Source organism: Mchenga conophoros, linkage group LG23, assembly GCF_057382185.1.
Source record: "Mchenga conophoros isolate Kocher_MC1m ecotype Shallow Benthic linkage group LG23, M_conophoros_male_GT1.1, whole genome shotgun sequence".
Lineage (NCBI taxonomy): Eukaryota > Metazoa > Chordata > Actinopteri > Cichliformes > Cichlidae > Mchenga > Mchenga conophoros.
In genome coordinates, this window is record NC_140547.1 from 4,122,209 (window position 1) to 4,143,220 (window position 21,012).

General features: G+C 43.7%; 1 protein-coding gene across 3 annotated transcripts in view; it reads right to left on the reverse strand.

Moving 5' to 3' along the window:
• Window positions 1-11,660, reverse strand: part of tle2b (TLE family member 2, transcriptional corepressor b) — a 78,679-nt gene extending 67,019 nt beyond the window's left edge. For all 3 annotated transcript variants that reach the window (XM_085266080.1, XM_085266081.1, XM_085266079.1), the window contains exon 1: window positions 10,768-11,660. In XM_085266080.1, coding sequence (XP_085122206.1) covers window positions 10,768-10,791 — 24 coding nt within the window. In that variant the 5' untranslated portion in view covers window positions 10,792-11,660. The remainder of the gene's footprint in view (window positions 1-10,767) is intronic.
• Window positions 11,661-21,012: the final 9,352 nt, after the last annotated feature.

A 21,012-nucleotide genomic window follows, 5' to 3' on the forward strand; every position in this document is an offset into this window, starting at 1 on the left:
GCAGGCTGCTAATGTATTCCAGCCTACAAAGAGCTGAGAAGGGAGGAAACATCAAATGAATAACTTATAGGGAATCACGGCATCGTCTCTCACCTGCTAAAAGCCAAAGAAGGCCCAACAAAACAAGCATCTCCCAAGGGTCCCCCACCACCAGCCCTCCGTGCCTGTCTAAAACGCTTTCGACAGCAGCCCTGCTTCTCCATAGTCTTCGCAAAGTTTGAGAAACGAGGCCAGTGTTGAGGTTTTTCGATGCAGAAGTTGTTTTGTTTGGGGATGGGGCTGGAGTACGCGGAAGAGCACGAGCGTGTTTTTAATGACACTGTCAATCCTCGGAGGACATTTTTATGTAAGAAGACACCAGTTTTTTTTTTTCCATTCTTCTCCTACTTCCTCCGAATTTAGACTGATTAATTTTTCTGTATTATGACGCTCACTGCGAGCCTAGCAGACTGGCACCTGGCAGTCTGCTAGGCTCGCACTTCTTATGACCTGTCAGAGTGCAGTCTCACCACTATCCCCTTTAAATTCCTTTGACAAGGACAACTCATCTGCTTCCAGGCTGCAAATAATCCCCGCTGTGACCATGAGCCCCCCCACCAAAGCCAAGAGCATGGCAGTTGAGGACAGAAGCCAGATTCCTGTAGTGTTTGGAGACTAAAGGGGAATTTATGCTTCTGTGTTGTATCTATGCTGCACAAAAACCCAAAAGCCTGTGTTGTAACCCGATGTGCGTCTTGCTATAAAAGTAACAGCACGTCACGTCGTTGCAGCCTGCAGCCACAATTTTTCCCAATCAACTGTAGGAAAACGGATCAACTTGAAGAGAAGCGCCAAGTAGCATTTCGTCAGGGAGACTGCAGAGCAACACAGGCGCGCAGAAGTGTAAACTGAGCTAAGTCTTCCGCTGTCCTACAGGTGCATAACTCAATGCCAACATCTTTTCTGCCTGTATCACAACTATCACACTTGCACTAGGGACAATTTTGAGAGAATCACACATAGCTGCCTATTTCGGACACGTTTGCTTTGTTTGGTTTAGGTGAGCTCTGCTGTACACTAGTGGTAAATGCACCAGAAAATTAGCTCCGTCCTGACATTCTGCAATCTGAAATCACACGGACTTCGTACCAAGGAGGTACCAGCTAATGTCCAGTCAGATTGCATCAAACATTTGCACCTTTGTCAAGTAAGTTTTAAAAGTTCAGGGCTGCACTGCAGGAGCAAAAGGCTAACGGTGGTTATTAAGCAGAGGCTAATACGCCCTTGTTAAAGTTTGTTGATATCATATTTATTTCATAGCTTTCTTTTGGTTGTTTTGGTTATCCAAATCAACTATTGTTTGTCTCTATACCTATCCACGCGTCCTTCTGTGCAGTCATCCATCCAATCAGAATGAGCAGACTGGTGCTGTCGCTATGGCGCAGTTGGGTGGCTATCGGGCAACAGCCACGGCTAAAAGATTGGCGGTTTCAGTGGTGGCTCTTCATTAGTCTAGACAAGCACAATTCAATTAGATTTCAATTAGTCCGACGGTGGAGGTCAAAGACGCGGTGGGTTACCCAGTAATTAATCCGGGGAGCCGAGCTGAGCCCGAGCTTAACTGAACTGAGGCAGGCATGGTGGGGACGTCTAGATGGGTGGACGGACGCAATACACACAAACCCCCAGGGTGTGTGTGTGCGTGCGTATAAGGGAGGGCATAGATGGGATACATGATGGTGTCTGCCAACAGATCCCCACCAACCTTGATTCACACCACAGACACCCAGTGGGGGAGGAGAGGCGGGAGTGTGTGTGTCGGGAGGGGGGGGGGGGGGGGGGGGGCTTGCAGACCATGATCTGGCACACACACACACACACAGCATAAGCTTATTGAAAAACACATAAACAAACATACACTGTGCATGTAGGTTCACAATTTAAGTACACAGTGCCACACAAACGACGCACAAACTCACACAGGGAGGGTAGGGACAGAGGGATGGATTGACTGGGGGGGGGGGGGGTCAGAAGAAAGATAGATACTCATCTGACAGACAGAGGGGTGGATGGATTGAGGGATGGAGGGTGTGATAGACTAGTCTGACATTCTTCCAGAGGAATGAAAGAACGAACAGAGAGACAGATGATGAAAAAGTGGTGTGGCTGCTGACTGAGAGAGATAGCCAGCCATTCATCCGTCTGACACTGAGGCGAGGGGAAGAGGACATAGGGAGAGAGAGACACAGACTCAGACCGACCGGGTAAAAGAGAGAGAGATGCTGTGTTTGCTGTAGTCAACACAGCCCGGTCCCTCTACCCTGTCTGTCGGCCTGTGGTAATACTGCTTCTACCATCTGCTGCCATGCACACATGAGCACACAGACAAAGTGCTGCTGGCTCAGCAGCACTAAGTCACATAATAAAGCCCATAGTCACAGATCGGGATTATACAAGAGATCTGCGAGTCACAACCGTTGGTGTCGCCACGGCGTCCTGTGCTGCGCGCTAATGAGAGAGACCTGAATCCTTTCATCTGCTGGACAAAAACTCGAAAAATGTCTTACTTTTGATTTGCCAGTTGCACCTTTTTGAATGAGTTTCAAAGAGCCTGGAGCGATAAAGCTTCTTATGCACGAAAAAGGAAATGAAAAATACAACAAAAAAAAGTTATAAGGTCCCGAGGCAAAAGGAGAAATATTCCACGCTTGCGCTGAGCTCTTTCTGTCAGAATGAAGAGACCAGCATGGGAAGCTGGAATGAAAATAGTTCATGCTTAAATGTAATAACAGGAGACTTAGTGTCTTACTCAAGGACACTTAAGCCAGTAAGAGTAAGATTGAACTTCTGCGAGAGAAGCATCAGCAAGCAATGCTCTATGTACACCAAACAAACACTGTTGTTTGAGTGTATGTGTGAGCCTTCTCTCCTATATTGTGACAGATGGCAGACCAGACTGTTAGGGGTCCAGTAGGGCGTCACGATGAGCCAAAAAACAGCCTAACGCCTCCCATGTTTTTATGTGTGACTGTGTATGTCTGTGTGCGTGTGTGCATTTCAGAGAGAGCACCATATCATCCAGCATAGGGGATCCTGAAACCCAAAACTGATCCAGTTAATCTAGGAGGTGGAGGTGGAAGAGGGGAGAGGAAGAGAAATAAAGGTCACTTGTGCATAAACACACACACACATGCACCATGTGGGCCAGCAGTCAATCACAATTTGGACGAGCTGGCACGGGTAAGCAGAGAATTAGGAAGGATTATGTATATGGTAGGAAGCGAGGGGAGGGGAGTGGTGGTTGAAGCCTATTTTACCGTGTCACGAGACGGCACGGGGGAGGGACCCACCTGCTGGACGCAACTATTACCTGTCTGTCAACTGATCCACCTGTCAGGAGTTTGACTGCAAGGGCTGTAAGGACATAACGACCCTCAGCCCTGACAGATTTTCTAGGTGAGGCCAAGTTTTGGTGGGCTGGTGTCGTGACTTTCTGAAGGTTGATGTTGACCTCCAGCTTGAACTGGGACACTCTGGAGGTGAGCGAGTAAGAATGAGCAACTCCAATCCGCAGTAAAATTGGTGGATTTGCATGATCTGGACCGGAAACCTGCTGCTTCACGAGTTCCAGGCAGAATCCAGAGGAAGATTGATAGGAGGATCATTGCGGCATCTGCAACGATGCGGATGCTTTAGCGCTCTGTTGATTTACTGGTCAATCTATTTTCCTATCCTCATCTACTGCCATGAGCTGTGGGCATTGACTGAAGAGATACAAGTGGCAGTAATGTGCTTCTTCAGAAATATCATAAAATATTTACAAAGCAGTTTCTTAAATAATTGAAATCCTGCATTGTTTCTATGCCTGCTTATTTCCATCAGGCGCAAACAAACTACCTTGCACCATCATATCAGTCAAAATAAAAGAAAAACCAACTGCGGGACGTGAATCACGCCACCCATGTTTGGTGCCAGCATCAATTTGAGTGTGGATACTACAAACAGAATAAAGACACACATTACTCTGGTGTTTTAATTAATTTAATCATTTCTTAGGTGAAAAACTCAGCATCGTCAAATCTCATGTAGCCTTTACAAACTGTCATTCAGTAAATGTCACTAGTCAATGTCACGGTACACACACGGGCACTCGTTTTTTGTGGGAAAAGTATTAAAGACTGTGAATTTGCGCATGAATACTTTTTCCAACTATTCAATTCACGTCTGTTTTCTGTACTTTTTCAGTTATTTTTTTAAATTGCCAGGTATCAGGTCAGCCTGCGTCTGTGTCAGTCTCTCTGCCTGTCTGTCTTCTGTTCAAGCTGCTGCCTGTTCTTCCAGCACCGATAGCTGCTGCACGAGAGGCAACTGTGAAACAGATTCAGGTCTGGGAATGAAATGATTCTTTCTGTCTGCTTGTCTCCTCCACCTATCTGTTTAGCCCCTGGCACACTTTCCACCATCACATAAGTATTCGCACGGTATAAGCAGGCATGCCTATGCATGGACGCATTCATTCAACCAAAACACCCACAGAACACTTTTCTCTTTTGTTTTTCTTTTTCGTGCCCTTTCGCTTGCCGTTCGGGCTCATTCTTCCCTCCTTCTTCTCTTCTGTCGCTCTTTACTCATCCTTCCTGCTCCCTCTTTTTTCCCCCCTTCCCCTGTGTGTCTGTCTGCGACAAGCAGAGACACATTCAGATAGCACATGAAATAATAATTGGCTGGTGAAATATTTAGGAAAAAAGGCACACGAATAGATGAGAAATGCCAAGTGTGGCAGAGGAGTGTCAGTGCCCCTTGTGCATGTGTGTATATGTGTGTGTGTGTGTGTGCTGTGCGCACGCCTGCATATGTGTGAGCTTGAGTATTTGTGTCTGCTGAAGTGAGCAGTAACATCAGGAACAGCTCCTTGGTTTAGGCTGTGTGTGGATGAAAAGCTAAACATAGAGGCTTAAGGGAAGGATGGTAATGTAACGTACCTACATATCAGCAAGGTTTTTATGAAGCCCTCAGAGTTTCATTTTTGTAAGTCTGTCCCTGCATTTCCACTCAAAAGTATTTATTACTAAGAGAAAAACACTCATCCAACAGTCCCGTTTAGAGGTTCTGGCTCTTTCTTTGTGCTGAGAACTCGGGGACATCTTTTGCTATTAACAGTTATTTGGTTTTTCAAGCCTTTAAAAGCTTAAATCTTAACAAACTAACACTTAAGGAGATGCAGTCCGGACAGTTTAGGGAAAACGGGTTGGGACATTGTCTGAAGCGGTTTTGTCTCACACGTATCACACAGCAGGAGAAAATCCACTTCAGATGCATTCCCCCTACTGGAGACTCTCAGTGTGGTTTAGTCGAAGAAAGCGCCTGAAAGGAGCGTGCAGATTTTTAACCGCAGCATTTTCACAATGGCACAAATCAGCGCAATTGGTCATTACACAGCCTTTGGATTAGGCTGTTTAATGCCGGGGTCTGACTGAGTAGGACATTTGGATTTTCACATACTCCTCCATGAGGTTCAGAAACAGCTACAGTCGGTAAGAATTTGAATCAAGACTGTTTCCGGCTGAGAACCGGCACAAAAATCATCTAATGCATCAGAATTGCATTCTTCAAGCTTGAAATTCCTTTCATCTATCTGGGATATTTTGGTCTTCCATATGAAAAATCATCAGTACTAAAAATTTGGACAGTTTGATATAGTCAAGCTTATTTCTTTTAAACTCTATAAACTTCTGTTAACTCAGGTAACAAAGACTTTGTCCCAGAATTATACACAGACCAATTGCGCTCAAGTGCACAGTCGCTCCCCGGAGGCACATTCTGAGCGAGGAAAAACCCTGACGTGGTACAATAATTATTTCAATTTCATTGTAGTAAAGCTTCAGCTCACTCTGAGATAATAACCCAGCTGGGTGGATGCTAATAAAGAACAAAAAAAATATTTTTTCAGCAATCGAGAGGAGGATCAATTAAAAAAAACTTAACAAAACACAACTGCAAGCTAAATCAAATGCGCTGCTTGTATCAATAAGATCTAATCAATGTCAGTCAGTGTTCCAGTAGCCCGAAAGTGAAATAGACATTGAATCAGCCCGTCAGTCCACTAGTTACCAGTCAGTCAGAAAGCAAGCCAGTTAAAGCTGCAGCTCACCAGTCAGCCGTTAAGCCAGAGGTGGATTACAAATAAGGGAAAGATTGGCAGCTAAATGAGTCTCTGGACTCGATCCAAGCCTCGCTCTGATCATTTCTTTTAATGGCAAAGAAAAGAACACAGAACGCAGGATTTGAGGATGAAAAAAGGCCTGTTTTTAATCAGAGAGGAGCCTTAATCTGGGTGGCTGCTGATGGCTGATCAGGAGTAGCTGCTTGGTTAGTTGTTTGACTTTTTGCTTATCCTGCGGGTCGTCTCACTGCAGCTGTATTGTTGTTGCTTGACTTTTTGCCATTTAGAAGGTTGCCTCTGAAATGCTGAATGAAATTAAATGTAAACAACACAAGGACAATGTCTCGGGAGGAGGCGAGAATGTCATCTGTGGGAGGTTACAGCAATCCTCTGTGCTGTTTACCATACGTAGATGTCATTACAGCCACAAATGTTTGGAAAAAAACAAACTACCCAACACAGCTGGCAAAAAAGAAGAAGAAGAAGAAATGGCAGGGCCAGTGTGTGCATGTGAAAGCAAACGCTGCATATTTGTATGTCTGCAGAACAAACTAACAATTACTTAATTACTGCCAACGCAATGAAGTCATCTCAACTAGTCTGACACACACTCATCAAACGAGTTTAAGTTGCACAGAAACACTTCGGCGTCTCTCGCCTCATTACTGAGTCATACGTACTTTCTGTGGCCGTCTATTGCAATTAGTTTGTCAGTCTGTTCATGGCCACAGGAGAAGCAAGCTCATTTCATACATGCACAGAGATGACTGTACATTTTAAGTTCTGCAACAAACACTTTCCCCTTTACTTGTCTGGAAACTCATTGAAAGGCAAATATTGAACAATTTAATAACTGTAACATCATGATAGATGTGGTTAAATATCTCCAGTATTTTTTTTGCAACCTTTTATTATTACAATTGTGGAAAATTCAACACCTTTCTCTTCCTGGCTCGACCATGCTTTGCTCTTTCTCTTCTAATTGCATATGCTTCTGTCCTCCACACTAGAGTCTTCGCAAATGTGGGATCCAAGGAAGAATTTGTAGCACACACACAGGGAAGCAGCTTAAGGTGAACACACAGCCAAAATGTGTAGATTCTGCACCTTTAAAGAAACGTGCAGAGAGTTTGTGTGGCTGTGAAATACACTGTATATAATGACGTAGAAGATAAGTACGCGTGTATATTTCAGTTTGAGTCTAATCATGATCCCCTCTACAAGCTAGGAGTCCCTGACATCTCTGTTAACCGTGAAAATAAACTGGAAATCTCTCCCTTTCGCCCCTTCTTTCCCTCCCCCTGGCTCACTGGGGTGTGGCAGCCAATCAAGGCCTTGTACATTCACAGCAGCAGTCGAGGTCGAACTGGGACAATATTTATTGTTACTGTTGTTGGCACATACACACACATCCACACACACCGCCACGGCTCTCCTTTTGCACTTCCACTTCCAAATCAAGCACACACACATGCAAAAGTTTGGGGGTTCATATCCACCCTGCAATACTGGCATAGAGCTGTCTGATTGGTCCCAAATTCCATGTGCAGCAAGTAAACAAACGTGAACCATAAAAATAAATAAACAGGAAGAACGAGGGGTTCTTGAGCATTTAACTGATAAATAAAAACTAACAGCATTACAGCCAAGCACATGCATATGGTTACACACAAACGCACGTAAGACAGCACTGAACCTTACACTGGAGAAATGCACACTGAGAAACACACATCTAAGTCAACAAACAAGGCGACACACACTCACACACAGCTAATACAAATATGCGCACATTCGCAAAGCACTAAAAGGAAATAGACACCTAAAAGAAAAAGCACACGTGCTGCAAAACACACATTAAACAGAAACACACCTCGCACAACCCCCCCCCCCCCCCTCTCTCTCACACACACACACACACACACACACACACACACACACACACAAAATTGTACACACAGTTCTGATAACGCTTGCCACAAAAATCCAGTGGAACCAATTACAGCTCTGCTCGCCTGGCAAATCAACCCTCAGTTTTTAACCCTTTCCCACCAGAGAACCAGAACAAAGTCTGACTTTTCCAAAAACAATTAAAATGACAACAACAGTAATGATGCAGTTCAAGCCTTGCATCCTCGTTTTATCCATTAATCTGAAGACATCACTTCCAAATAGGCATGGGTCGGAGCATGTCACATTCAAGGCAGCCTGTTGGGAATTAAACCGACATGTCAGACTGAAGAGGAAAAATCACATCATCAATCATGACTTAACCACCACTTTAGATGAAGAAATCAAGTATATTTAAGACATCTTCAGACAAACTTTCAAATAAGTTATACTTCATAACCTAACTTGGTCGTGACATGAAACCATTCAAAGTTACATTATCAGCTCTTGGTAACGCAGGTTTCACACAGATTTCGTAAACTGTTGTGGTGTGATCAAAAACACACACAGCTCGTACTTTACTTTCACATTCCTTACAGTTTGTCTTCTGATTGCATTTACCAGTGACACTCATCAGCTGTTTGATGCAGTCGACTAGTTTTTGAGGAGAATGTTTGATGGGGATCCGTGTAAAAAGACAGCAACACAGAAGTGTTTCTTTACCACAAACAATTAAGGCAATACAGCGATTACTGTCAGAGATGATCTGACTCGTGCAACTTTCAAGCCTCTTTTAAATGAATGGAAACTAATGTTTGACTGAAAAAAAGGGAAATCTGCCTCTAAACTAGAAACACACTTTTTAAATGTAAGCTCATTCCTAGAAACCTGCTTGATGTTATTGAAGGGAGTATATATTTATACCTATTACAACCTTTTCCCATTCACATAGGCACAATTCAAGTATCTAAACAACAAACTAGTATGAAAACAGGGAAAAATAATAATATTTAGCATTCCTGCATGTGGAAAAGCTGACGGACTGCTAAAAAGCTAAGAGTACAAATTATAAGTAAGTCTGAACTGAGCACATGTGTATATGCATATGAGCACACTCACACAGTGTCTACAAACACAAGCGCATGAAAACTCAGACAACCACACACATGCGCGCACACACGTAACCGTTCTTTGCACCCTCGCACCTCTCCACAGATCACATTTCACAGCAACACCAGAAATAAAGTTCCTCTGGCAGAGGAGGGCCGCAGAGGAAGAAGCGAGAGAGGAGGAGAAAGACGGGAGAGAGACAGAAAGAGCGAGATGGAGACTATTGATCGGTTGGAGTTGGCTCAATCTGGCATTGAACTTTATCAGAAAGGCAGAGCATCGCAGCAGGAAGCTTTCTGATTCGTCTCTAAAGGAGAGAACAGAGGAATGTTCGCGCTCTATTCTTCTTTCGCATCTCTCATTCATTTTCATTTCTCTTTCCACCCCCAGCCGTGCCTTTTTAAAGAATTCTTTCTAGCCTTTTTTGCCCCCCCTCCTCCTTCTTGGCTCTTACATCTTTCACTTTCTCCATTTGTATTTACTCCTCTGTTTCTTCCAGTGTCTTTTTCTCCCTTCTTTTCCCGCTGCTGCCTTATTAGCATTCTCTCTGTACGTATAATTGATTCCTCATGCCTTCCTCTTGTGGAAATGTCATTCATAATTCTGTGTGATAGCTGGCTGGCTGGTTGGATGGCTGGCTGACTGACTGAGTGGTTGGCTTGCTGGCTGACTGTGAGGCAAAGTGGCCACTGACCCATTTGTAGCAGATACAAAGAGACTGACAACCAAATCTGATTATAGCAACCAGACCAGGGCCCTTGTGAAACGAATGGCCTAAGCCAAACTGAGCCTAAGCTGTCATTCATCCTTCTGTGCTTTTTAGTCTACATATTTAACCTTTATTTTACCCCGGCAGGTAAATTAACGGCGAATTCTTACTGGTGGTGGAGGGTGAAACTGAAGGAGGGATTTTAAAGAGGTATTAAGGGGAAGTACTTGTGCACTCACGACCTTTCGTAGTTGTAATGGAAATGAATTAAGTAGAATTTAACTATAAATTAAATGGCCTATGTCTATGTGTGTGTGTGTGTGTGTGTGTGTGTGTGTGTGTGTGTGTGTGTGTGTTTGCTTAACAACAGAAATGAGCAAATAGACAGCTGATGGTCTTTCACACACACATGCACACACATTAATGCAGCCAGATCTATTCTCACACACACACACACACACACACACACACACACACTGAAAGGTGCAGATTCAGTTATGTGCCACCTACATTGCCAATTATCAACAAGATCTCAAAGGCACCTGGTTGCAGATGACAGAGGGGTGTGTGTGTGTGTGTGTGTGTGTGTGTGTGTGTGTGTGTGTGTGTGCATAACAGGGAATCTCTTAGCCCAAACATCCCCCTCCCCTCCCATCACGTCTCACTCCTCATGTTACAGTAAAACTAAGGAGGAGGGACAGAAAAAGACAGACAGAAGGACACAGACACATAAACAAGGTGAGAGTTGAGAAGAGGAGGGACGTAAGGAAAGACCAGCAGGAAATTAAAAAAAGAAAAAAGAAATCAGAAAGACGCAAGATAAGAGACATACTGAAGAAAAAAAAAGTGACAATGCAATCGGAGACATAAAAAGGGAGACAGAGACAGACAGGTAAAAAAGACATAAGGAGGTACATACCGGATGCCTGCCCTGAGGGTACATGATCCCAGGAGAGGAGAGGCTGCCAGTCCGTTTGATGGCCAGGTTAGTCCCCTGGCCCTCCACTCCTCTGCCCTCCACCGGTTACACAGCCACACACACGCACACACAAACCCCCGCACACTCTCACCAGTCAATAAGTCCAGTTCCTGCTCCTTGGCAGGGTTGAACGTAGCAGTCTTTACTCTTCTGTTCTTCTTTGCTTTTTCTCGCGCGCTCTCTCCCTATATATGTATATATATATTTATCTTTTACTGCATATTCCTCTTGACGCACAACTGAAGAAGAAGTCTGTCAATTCCTTCATCCGATAATATCATGACAAAACGGAGCAGCGGACTTTACCTCCTCCTCCTCTCTTGTCCTTTCCACAGTGAAAGTCTCAGTTTCTCCTCCTTAGCGTCTCTCAGCCTTCTCCTCACCCTGTGATCAGTCAGGGTCCACACGTAGTGACATGACACAGAGAATTTCATCCAGACAAGCTCCCCTCTTCCACTTCTCCTACTCTTCGCCCCTCTTCTCCTCCTGCCCCTTCACCCAGCCGTCCAATGGCGAAACACACAAACGTAAACAAACACTCAGCTCGATCAAATAGTCTTCTTCTCTGCTTTTTCCTCCTCTTCGCCCTCTCTGTGACACACTGAAGCCTCTGCCTTGACTGCTGCCGCAGAAAAGAAGGAGGATAAGAAGAAGAAGAAGAAGAAGAAGAAGAAAAAGGAGGAGGAGGAGAAGGAGGAGGGGACGGGAGTGAGAGTGTGTGTGAGAGAGAGAGTGAGAGCTTTGTTTTTAATCTAAATGTGGAAAAAAAATGCAAGAGGAAAGCAGGAAAGAACAGCAGGTCAGTGGAGGATCCAGCGGGCTTTTCAGCAGCAAGCCCTAGACTGTAATATATTGTGCCTGTTGGCTTCAACACAAACACGACAGCCTGCTAAAGCTCCTCTTAAGGTGGAACTGAGTAGATAGAGACACCCAGTCGCACACAGAGGGGCAGCAAGAGAGAGAGGCGAGAGATGGATCTCTTTTCAATTGTGGTCAGACACACAAAGCAATCAGTCATGCACAAAGAGTCGGGCTCAAACTGATATGAATCGAGATTCAAACACACAAAACGCTCGACAGCTATGCGGACAAACTCGATGTGCAGCACCAACCACACACAACAATTACAGTGATAAGTTTATTAGGCAGTTTGCACCTCGCATTAAAATGCGGCATGGACGATGCGACAGCAATCCAATCACACCTATTCGCGCACAAATCCAGGTGTAAACACACTCAGGCGGCGCTGAAGATTGCTACCAATGTGACTCCTCACACCTCAAAGGCCTGAGAAGCACTGCATCCAGGAGTTCAGACCGCATACATTTGCTCCTACAGCCTCTCTAACACAGAAGAGTGCCACGGAAGTACGCACTGTAACAGTAAAGTTATCACGTTTATGTCTAAAGGCTGTGAGCGTGTTTGCAGTAATGATTAAATATGAAAGCACGGGCTGGGATACAAGGATACAACCCAGTGAGGTGTCTCATATTGCTTTCTGGTTCACCTGGAAGAAGGGTGCCACTTGATGCGCATAGTTTGAGGCTATTCACAGGGCTTGGCGTACACTTCATAATGATAAAGTTTTCCAGGGCTACCACACTAAAGGTGCAGACAGCAAGAGCCTTATCATGTTCTACAACGGGCCTAAAACTCTAAACACAACACATACGCCCCTTTTTAAAAAATAATCTGCTCAGAACTGTTTTTGGTGGTTCTGAATTCTGATCTATTGTTTCTCCATGGGTTTCTTAAGGTGAACAGAAACTCACAGTATATTATTAAAAAAAAACACGTTGGCATTAAGATTTAGTTTAAAAAACAGACTATTTGTCAGAACTTGCACCTTAACGAGAACACTCAGCTGGAATAAACAACTAGACGTGCCACCTGCAGAGACTTCTGAATTAAAATGGATAATTATGGCCACATTTGTCAAAACTTCAGAGCAGGAACGCTACAGTTACGTCCACTTCCCGCCAAAGACGCCATCTAAATCAACACGTCGAGTAACTGGAGGATTACCAGCGTAACGCACCAGAAATATCCAAGCTAGAGCAAGATAAAAATGTCTCCCTGCCTACTTTTGACTCTTGGCTCCAGCGCACCTGTTATTTACAGGACTGCCCAGAATGGACCTGGACCAACTAAGACCTGGTATTTAAAGCCTTTCCACGTACAGTACGACAGTGTGGCCAAGCCGTCTTTTGGCGCAGTTTATAATGAGTTTATCCAGAGCAGCTCTGCCTTTGAACTTGATCAAACAGCCATTAATCCGGCGCTGTAGAATCGGACAGTCGGTCTTGGCATCCGTGGAGGGTTTCCAGTAAGACAGAAACTGCATTGGATAACTAGTGGGTTAGCCAGAGGGCAGCTCCAGAGCTTCAATTAAGGCCACATACAGACATCCTATTATCCAATACAGCCTATTACCACACACTATAGATCCTGGAGTAATCTGCTGTCAGTGCGCTCTGAAATGCATTGTTCTACATTTGTTCAAATGTTTGATTTGTCATTTGACTGAAACTAAGCCAGGCTCTACAGTTAATTTCAGCAGACTATACATTTATGACGGGCAGCTGTGGTGGTGATGAGGCCAGACATTTCTGCTGTTAATTGCAATCTGTTGATTAATGGTGAGAAGCCTGCAAGCTAGTTCAGGCAAGCTGCAATGCATCATGCACACTTACTTCCCTGCCACCTTACGTCATATTACAAACACACCATCCGAATTTGGATATTTATCTATTTAAGCTGCAAAATTTACCATCTCGCCCAACAAAACGCCCATCTGACTTCACCGCCTGCTGTTTAAAACCCCTCCTTCACCCCCAGCATCCACCTCTGAGCTCCAGGGGGATTGTACTCGTCACTCCCTAATTTAATATAAAGCATATTTGTGGGGAGTGATGAGCCTTGATGTTACACACCAATCTGTTGTTATGATAAATGAATTATTTCAGTTGTTAGCTGTCTTACTGGAATTGATTTCAGATCATTTTGGAAGGTAACTGATTTCTAATCAACAAAAAAGAAGAAATAGGATCCATTTCATATGTTTTGTCTTTCATTCATCTTAACTCTTCGTGTTTTGTTTCACCAAAAAAAGGGAAATAATTTGATGTCAACTCTTTAAATTTAAAAGTGATAAAATATGTTTCCTACATATTATCCAGCAGTCATTTAAAGGACAGAATAATGGTCGGGGGCAAAAACACAAGGATGCCCCCCAAATACGGGTTAGGGAAAAAAAACATGGGTAGATTAAGTACTGTTGTTATGTTTAGCTAGCTATTCGAAACGCTAGTGCCACTTTATTACTCTAATGAAATTTGTTTTAATTTCTATAGGGTTAAATGGTGTAAATGTCTATTCCCCCGATTGGTTAGCAGTGGTTCCTGGCAGTTGCTGGCTTTAGTTGGAAAAAGTGGTTGCAAAGAATGTGCTGCACTCAAATCCTGCTAGTGATTGCCATGGTTGTCTGTAGTTTTTCATGTTTGTCTGCATATACTCCATAAGTACCATGAAATGTACTATCAATGTATCAAAAAGCCCAACTTTTAATTTCAAGGCAAACAGTCCCCATTTCTGTTGTGCGTTGCTCTTTACAGCTAACAGCTCAGAGAAAAGCTGGACAGTGTTTGCAGACTAGTCTGTGACTAGCATACAAGCAAACAACGAGGTTTTTGCCTATCTGTTCCCCTTCTAGAGCAACAGGTGGATCACTAGAGAAAAATGGGGGGGTGTAACCGGCCTGTGTGACTGGAGCTTTACCAACCATTTTTCCAGTGACTGCCAGCAACCATTCGCAGCCATACTCCTTTTTCCCCTCACGACCAGTCTCTAGGCCTGTGCGACTGACTGACTCCCGCCATGACTGTCACATGTCCAAAATAGCCGACAAGTTAATGTCTTATGGTTAGTGGTCTCATGTCTGTTATATCGCAATACATATGCCTTTCAAAATAAAAGCCCAGATTTTTAAAAAGCATTTCTACCCACTATAATACTGGATGACTTCTACTCTGAAAGTGACCCCTTTCTGCTTACTATTGCTAACTAACCAATGGGAAATAATACAAAATTTAAGCTGTAACATGAACCAAAGATCTGTGTGGAGTTTGCATGTTTTCCCTCCCACAGCCCAAAGACATGCCTGTTAGCTTGCTTGTCTAAATTGGCCATAAGTGTGAATGTGAGTGTGAACAGTTGTCCGTCTCTCTGCGTTAGCTCAGTGATGAAGTGGCGACTTGTCCAGCGTGTGCCCTGCCTCTTGTCTTTTAAAAGTCTGGATAGGCTCCACACCTTCACAACCCTGAATTGAATAACTGGTTAAGAAAATGGATGAATGGACAGAGAACTTGCAGAAGCTCTTATATTTTCAGCGTTTGAAATTGTCCTTACTCTCTCAGTTCATTCTCCATAAATTTACACTTGAAGCATCGAGCAGAGTTTGAGACATAATGGAAATCATGAGTGCAATCAAGCAACAGCAGCCCAAAGGTTAAGAAAGAAGCGCATCACCTTCTTCATCAAATCTACGCATCCGGATTATTCACATCCAAACAATTAATCCGAGCAGGACTAGAGGTGGACAGGTCACCTGAGGAAACTTCTGAGAGAGGGAAGCACAAAACAAAATAAAAAAACTTTTAAGTCTGCTTAAGCTATCATTTAGTGAGGAAACACATTTTTCCCTCTGATTTCCCTCTCTCCTCTTTCTAAATAGCTTTTTTCTTAGCGTTCTCTTTCACACAGACACACACATACTGTCATTCAGTGATGCCCACCACTATTCCCCATGTAGCCCATTGTACTAATCAGCATTATCTAATTTTCTAGAATGGATTATGCAGGTAATTACTCCCCCGACTCCTCACATTGGGTTTAAGAGAGACAGATAGGTAAGCATGCAAACACACAGACAGATGCAGACATCAGTACAGATCGGTTCAAAGCATTTATAGTGCCGACCTGATTTTAACGCAACGCTATATGGGCTAAACTGGTTTATGAGGGTGCACTAGCCCAAAAGGACCAAGTCACATCACAGTACCAAGTCCAGCAGGTCCATCAGTGACATTCATAGAGGCATAATCTGTTAGTGTACAACAACTGATATTATCTGGGATACACAGAGAGCCTACTCATCTCATGTTAGAGCCTTAACTGAATGTCTTCTAACACAAAAAATCACAAGAAAGAAATACTTTTGCCAATTTGAAATGCTGGACTGGTGAAACCCTGGACAACCCACAGTTTCTCTATGGATATCAAACGCATGCGTAGGAGTGTGTTCTGACTGACCTTTGCCTTTGAGTCAGCGCCTTCAGACTGATGCAAAAAGTCACATGATGAGATACAACAATGACACTATGATCTCAGCTTCCAAAGCCCTAAATAGCAGCAACAGATGATTTATACACTGTTTATATGTGTGGTAATCATTTCTAGCAGAGCGAGATCAGGCTCATGTTTATCATGGGATAAACATGGTCCTCTCATGGTCTATAATGGAAAATAACCAGTACTACAACCTAACACTACACAATGAGACAAAAACCTGTCATAGAGTTAGCAACCAAAACTTAGTGCAGCCAACTTAACTATGGTACCTAATGACAGTTAAAATATCGACAAATTAGCAGTGGCGGCATTTTTACACGACGCCTGAACTAAAAATGTCCAGTGGCTGAATACACTGAATACACTTACATTCAAATAAGATCACCTATTAGTTAGGTAACAACACGCCGTAAAGGTGAGGGAAACTCGAGTTTCATGCTAACACATCTCAATTTAGACAGTAGAAAAGGACCGCCCCCCACATCCCTCACACCCCAACACTTCGGTTCCACCTTAAAAGCTCAGCTCTGACTGGGGGCTCTCTCCGCGTTCTGATTGGAGGGAGGGTCTCCCTGTTTTAACCAATTGCCTTCAGGGAACCCCACGTTGGGTCCTGATGTCATGAGGAGAGCGGGCCAATCGTGGTGCAGCTTGGCCATTGAATGGGTGTGGGCGGTGGTGGCGGCGGCGGCGGCGGGGAGGGGGGTAGCCGACGAGTCTGTGGGGATTGTGGGCATTGAAGTTCCAATTATTCTGCGCGCGCGCACAAACACACACGCACCCTGTCAGTCACGCTACATAAATGCTCAGTAAATTCTGCCGTTAATTTCAATCCCGCTATTTCTACTGCACACACACACGGTCTCTCACACAGGATACTGTACACACACACACACACACACACACACACACACACACACACACACACACACACACACCTCACATGCAGTTAAGTCCAGCACGAAATTAAAGCCTTTTTTTCTTGCTCCTTTATTCCACTTCAAACACTTAAAAATTAAAATAAGTAAACATTCATGTGGAACAACCCTAACCTAAACACATAAAACGAGTCGGATATGACAAACAACCTGCAGCGTCTGGCTTTCATGCCCGATGTGTTTTCCCAGCTCTTTCTGTCTTGCTTTTTGTGTAAAATAATTTCTATATCTTTAAAGATGCAACTCGCACACACATAGTGTATAAACTCACACACACACACACATGATTTTCTAGTTCCGTAGTTACTGCTGTTTGTGGCACGTTCTATACGTCGCTGTATGCAGTGCATGCGTGCAGACACACACACACACATACACACACTGAGCTCTTGCGTGCACCTCCAGAGCGATACTGTGCAAATTTGGTGTGTCTCAACAAAACACGCTCCGGCATGATGACTCCCTTCACGGACCACATTTTACAACTCTGCACTGCAGGGTAAAAATAAAAAGCTGCTGAGTACCATTGTACTCGCTGTCTTGTCTTTAGGTGTGTGGAAGGCTGCATAAAGCTTTATGGACAGGCTACAGAGGAAACTGTCAATGTGTGGCAGTGAAATGCAGTAAAAGGGTCTGTCTGTACCTACTCATTAAAGGGAACACGGATGCTGGAGAACCAAGAGGTCACCAAAGACAGTGATGTTTAGAGGGAAGTGCACTCCACACCGCAGTACATTTTCTTTGAATGCGAATCCTTGTCTTTGGCTCGGAGCGCACGTGTGGCTGCGTCACCCTGCTGTAGGACGTCAATAGAGCAACTGGCATCTCTGCGTCTTCTGCAGTAGGTTTATACCCACATTGTTTGTCTGGAAACAATCGCTTGCTCTTTAGAAATGTCAAGCACCATAACCATGACATTTATCATTGCTGTTTCAGATTATTAGAAGTGAAATGGAAATCAAACTCCTTTGTAGCTTTGATGAAAGTTCTTTTGTTGTCCATCAGTCTTCTATTCGATTCAGGGTTTAAAGGCGCATATAAACATATACAAAGACGTCCACACCGATGTCCATTTTAGAATTACTGATTTATCAAACTCACAAATACTGGACAAAGTTGGAGGTGTCAGGCAGGAGGCGAAGAGGAAGAAGAAAAACTTCGAACTGTGGCTGCAGAGCCTCATTTAAAAAGCTTGTGCATGTATCTTTTCAGTAGTTTTAGTAATATTAGTTAGTTTTAGTAAGATTTAAAGTGCGTTCTATTTAATTCATTTCTTTGCTTTTTTTGCTGGTCCTTATTCTGCTTTTATGACTGTGAAACTTTACTGTTTTTCTAATCAAACTTCAAGGTATTCGGGTCGGGTCTATCAGATGTTTCAGTTGCAGACTGAACCTAATTGTTGCCAAGGACATGGTGGAGGATCAAGATCAGGAGTAAGTAGACTTTACTTGCTGATGTCAACTATGAGACGCAGCGGTAAAAAAAAAAAAGTTAACTGATTGACTTAGAGTTCGTTTCTTCGAATCTTCTATTCAATTCTGATGTTTTCTGTTTTGTTTAAATGATTTCATACACACACACACAGCTGTCAGTCAGGGAAGCGATCTGCAGATCTGCACTGACTAATCTATTCAGTAATAGGAAACGGCACAAGGAGAAACCCTATCCCTGTGATGTGGGAGTCTGGAGAAGCTCTGGTGTGGTTGATGCCGGATAAATAGACGCCTATTCACACACTGGCACACACAAACAGGGGAATGTGCCGACATGCGTTACTAGCAGACCCCTACACACACACACACACACAGACACACAGTGCGAATAAAACTGCCATGTACATATACCTGCGGTGGGTTACAGGCCCCTGAGTGCCTGCAAACACATGTGATCTCCTGACCTGGTAGTGCAAACATTGGGCTATACTGTGAAAGGATCTGTGCATGTGTGTGAGTGCGTGCTTGTGCGTGTATTGACGTGTTTGGGTGTGACTGTGTATGTTTCTGCAAGATCAGTGTGACTTCCTGGCTGGTTGTGTGGAATATGTGCAGCAACACTCTGTGCCATAATTATCTTCGTCCAACTTATTTCCTGCTCCTTGCTGCAGGAAAGAACTGTGTCACTTCTGTGTGATGTGCATGTGTGCATCTCTATGGGGCAAGATTTGCATTCCGGCACATTAGATCTTAAATGAAACAAAACCACTTTGCCCACTTTTTTAGGAAGTTGTTTTGAATAACTGTCTAAATTAGCTTCAAATTCAATAGTCAGCTAGGCATGAAGACAGCGTGTATGGAATCGGCAGTCAGATCAGATTATTTCTACCATCATCTTTGCTGTTGCAGAATTCCTTGAGTGCTGTGTCTTTCTCTAATAATATCTCCAGTACACGGATGTTCAGATCAAACGTTTTGCCCGCCTGTAACAGGAGGCAAACTTTGGTTTTTTTTGCATGAAAGCTGGATGCACCGCTTCCTGTACCCTGCACTGCACACTGGTATTGAATTCAGAGGTTCAAAGTTCTCAAACATCGGCATAATTCCCCAGGAACATTAAACTTGTCTGGTTCAGGAAATCTTACTGTGACAAGTTTGCTTCAAAAACAGAAAGGGAAAAAAAAAAGATGCAGCCAGGAGATAATCTTGTGGTGACTTCAGCTGATCATCACCAACACGTAGCAGTAAAACTGGGTGTGGTCCTACAGTGAATGCAACAGGCCTTAGAGGTCAGTGGTACAATACAATGCAGTTCCTCCAAACAACACTTAATGCTATCCTTAGTTTGTCTGGTTAATTTTTCATTTACTCAGAAGTCCTTATGTCTCTTAATGGACTGTTCACCTGAAGGTCAGCTCAGCAGGAAACGCGGCAAATATCCAGACGATGGGGATCAGCATCTGGGGACGTGAAAGGACATAAAAGGAGAGGGGACTCCGTGCTTTCCACCTGTGCATCTCAGAAGAAGGGGGAGTCATGACATTTCTACGACCTGTTTCTATATTGTTCGTGTGTGTGATTGGTCACGTCAGGCCACTGACGCACACTCACCACAGGTGGATGCAATAAGTGTAGTAAAAGGTTTGTATCAGCTATCTCCACATCTGATAAGCTGTAATGTGTTTGCAGCATGTTTTTTCCCAAAATATGATGATATAGTATGCATAACTGGTATGTATGCATGTGCATACTGTACACATACTTTCAGCTTTAATTTATTGGAGATTATCTATCGGGATTTCAGGAGCAGGACCATGCCTCCAAACACGCTCCTTCCGGTTGTCATCTATATAGGTTCCCCCAGTTCTGCCAGCTGTTCATTCTCATTTACGTTCCCCACCCTGCCTCCCTCTTCGTTCTCAATTCTTTAGCTTCTTCATTTCTATTTAGTGCATGGGGATCTGCCAGGCCCAGGAGCCATCTCCACTCCCCAAACTGCAGCTCAATTCATGTCAAAGCATTCACTTTTACCTACTGAAAGCTGTAAAACCTAAAATGAGGACGTGGACCCAGCTAGTGAAAGGGCTTTTAACATTTTTAACATTATCAGTATCTCAAATCTAATTGGACAGTGGACTAATAGTCAGCTTCATGGCCAGGTGAGGCAGATACTCTTATTATTTCAAGACAAATGATGCAAATAAAAGATTTTGAATTGGTTCAAAGTTTTGAATTTGTATTCTATAGCTTTTCCTTGTCATGTTGAATGTGAGACCCCAAGTGAAGTCAGTTCAACTGGGGAGGCCAGTTCACACCATCCAGCCTGGTCAGGAACACTCTCGGACAGGTAGGGACACCTTCATTACTGTAAATACAGAGAGTTAGACTCAAGATCAGGAAGGTCAGATTAAACTTTGCCAATAAACAGCTGGAACAGTTTTGGAAACTTTGGGCAGATGAAACCA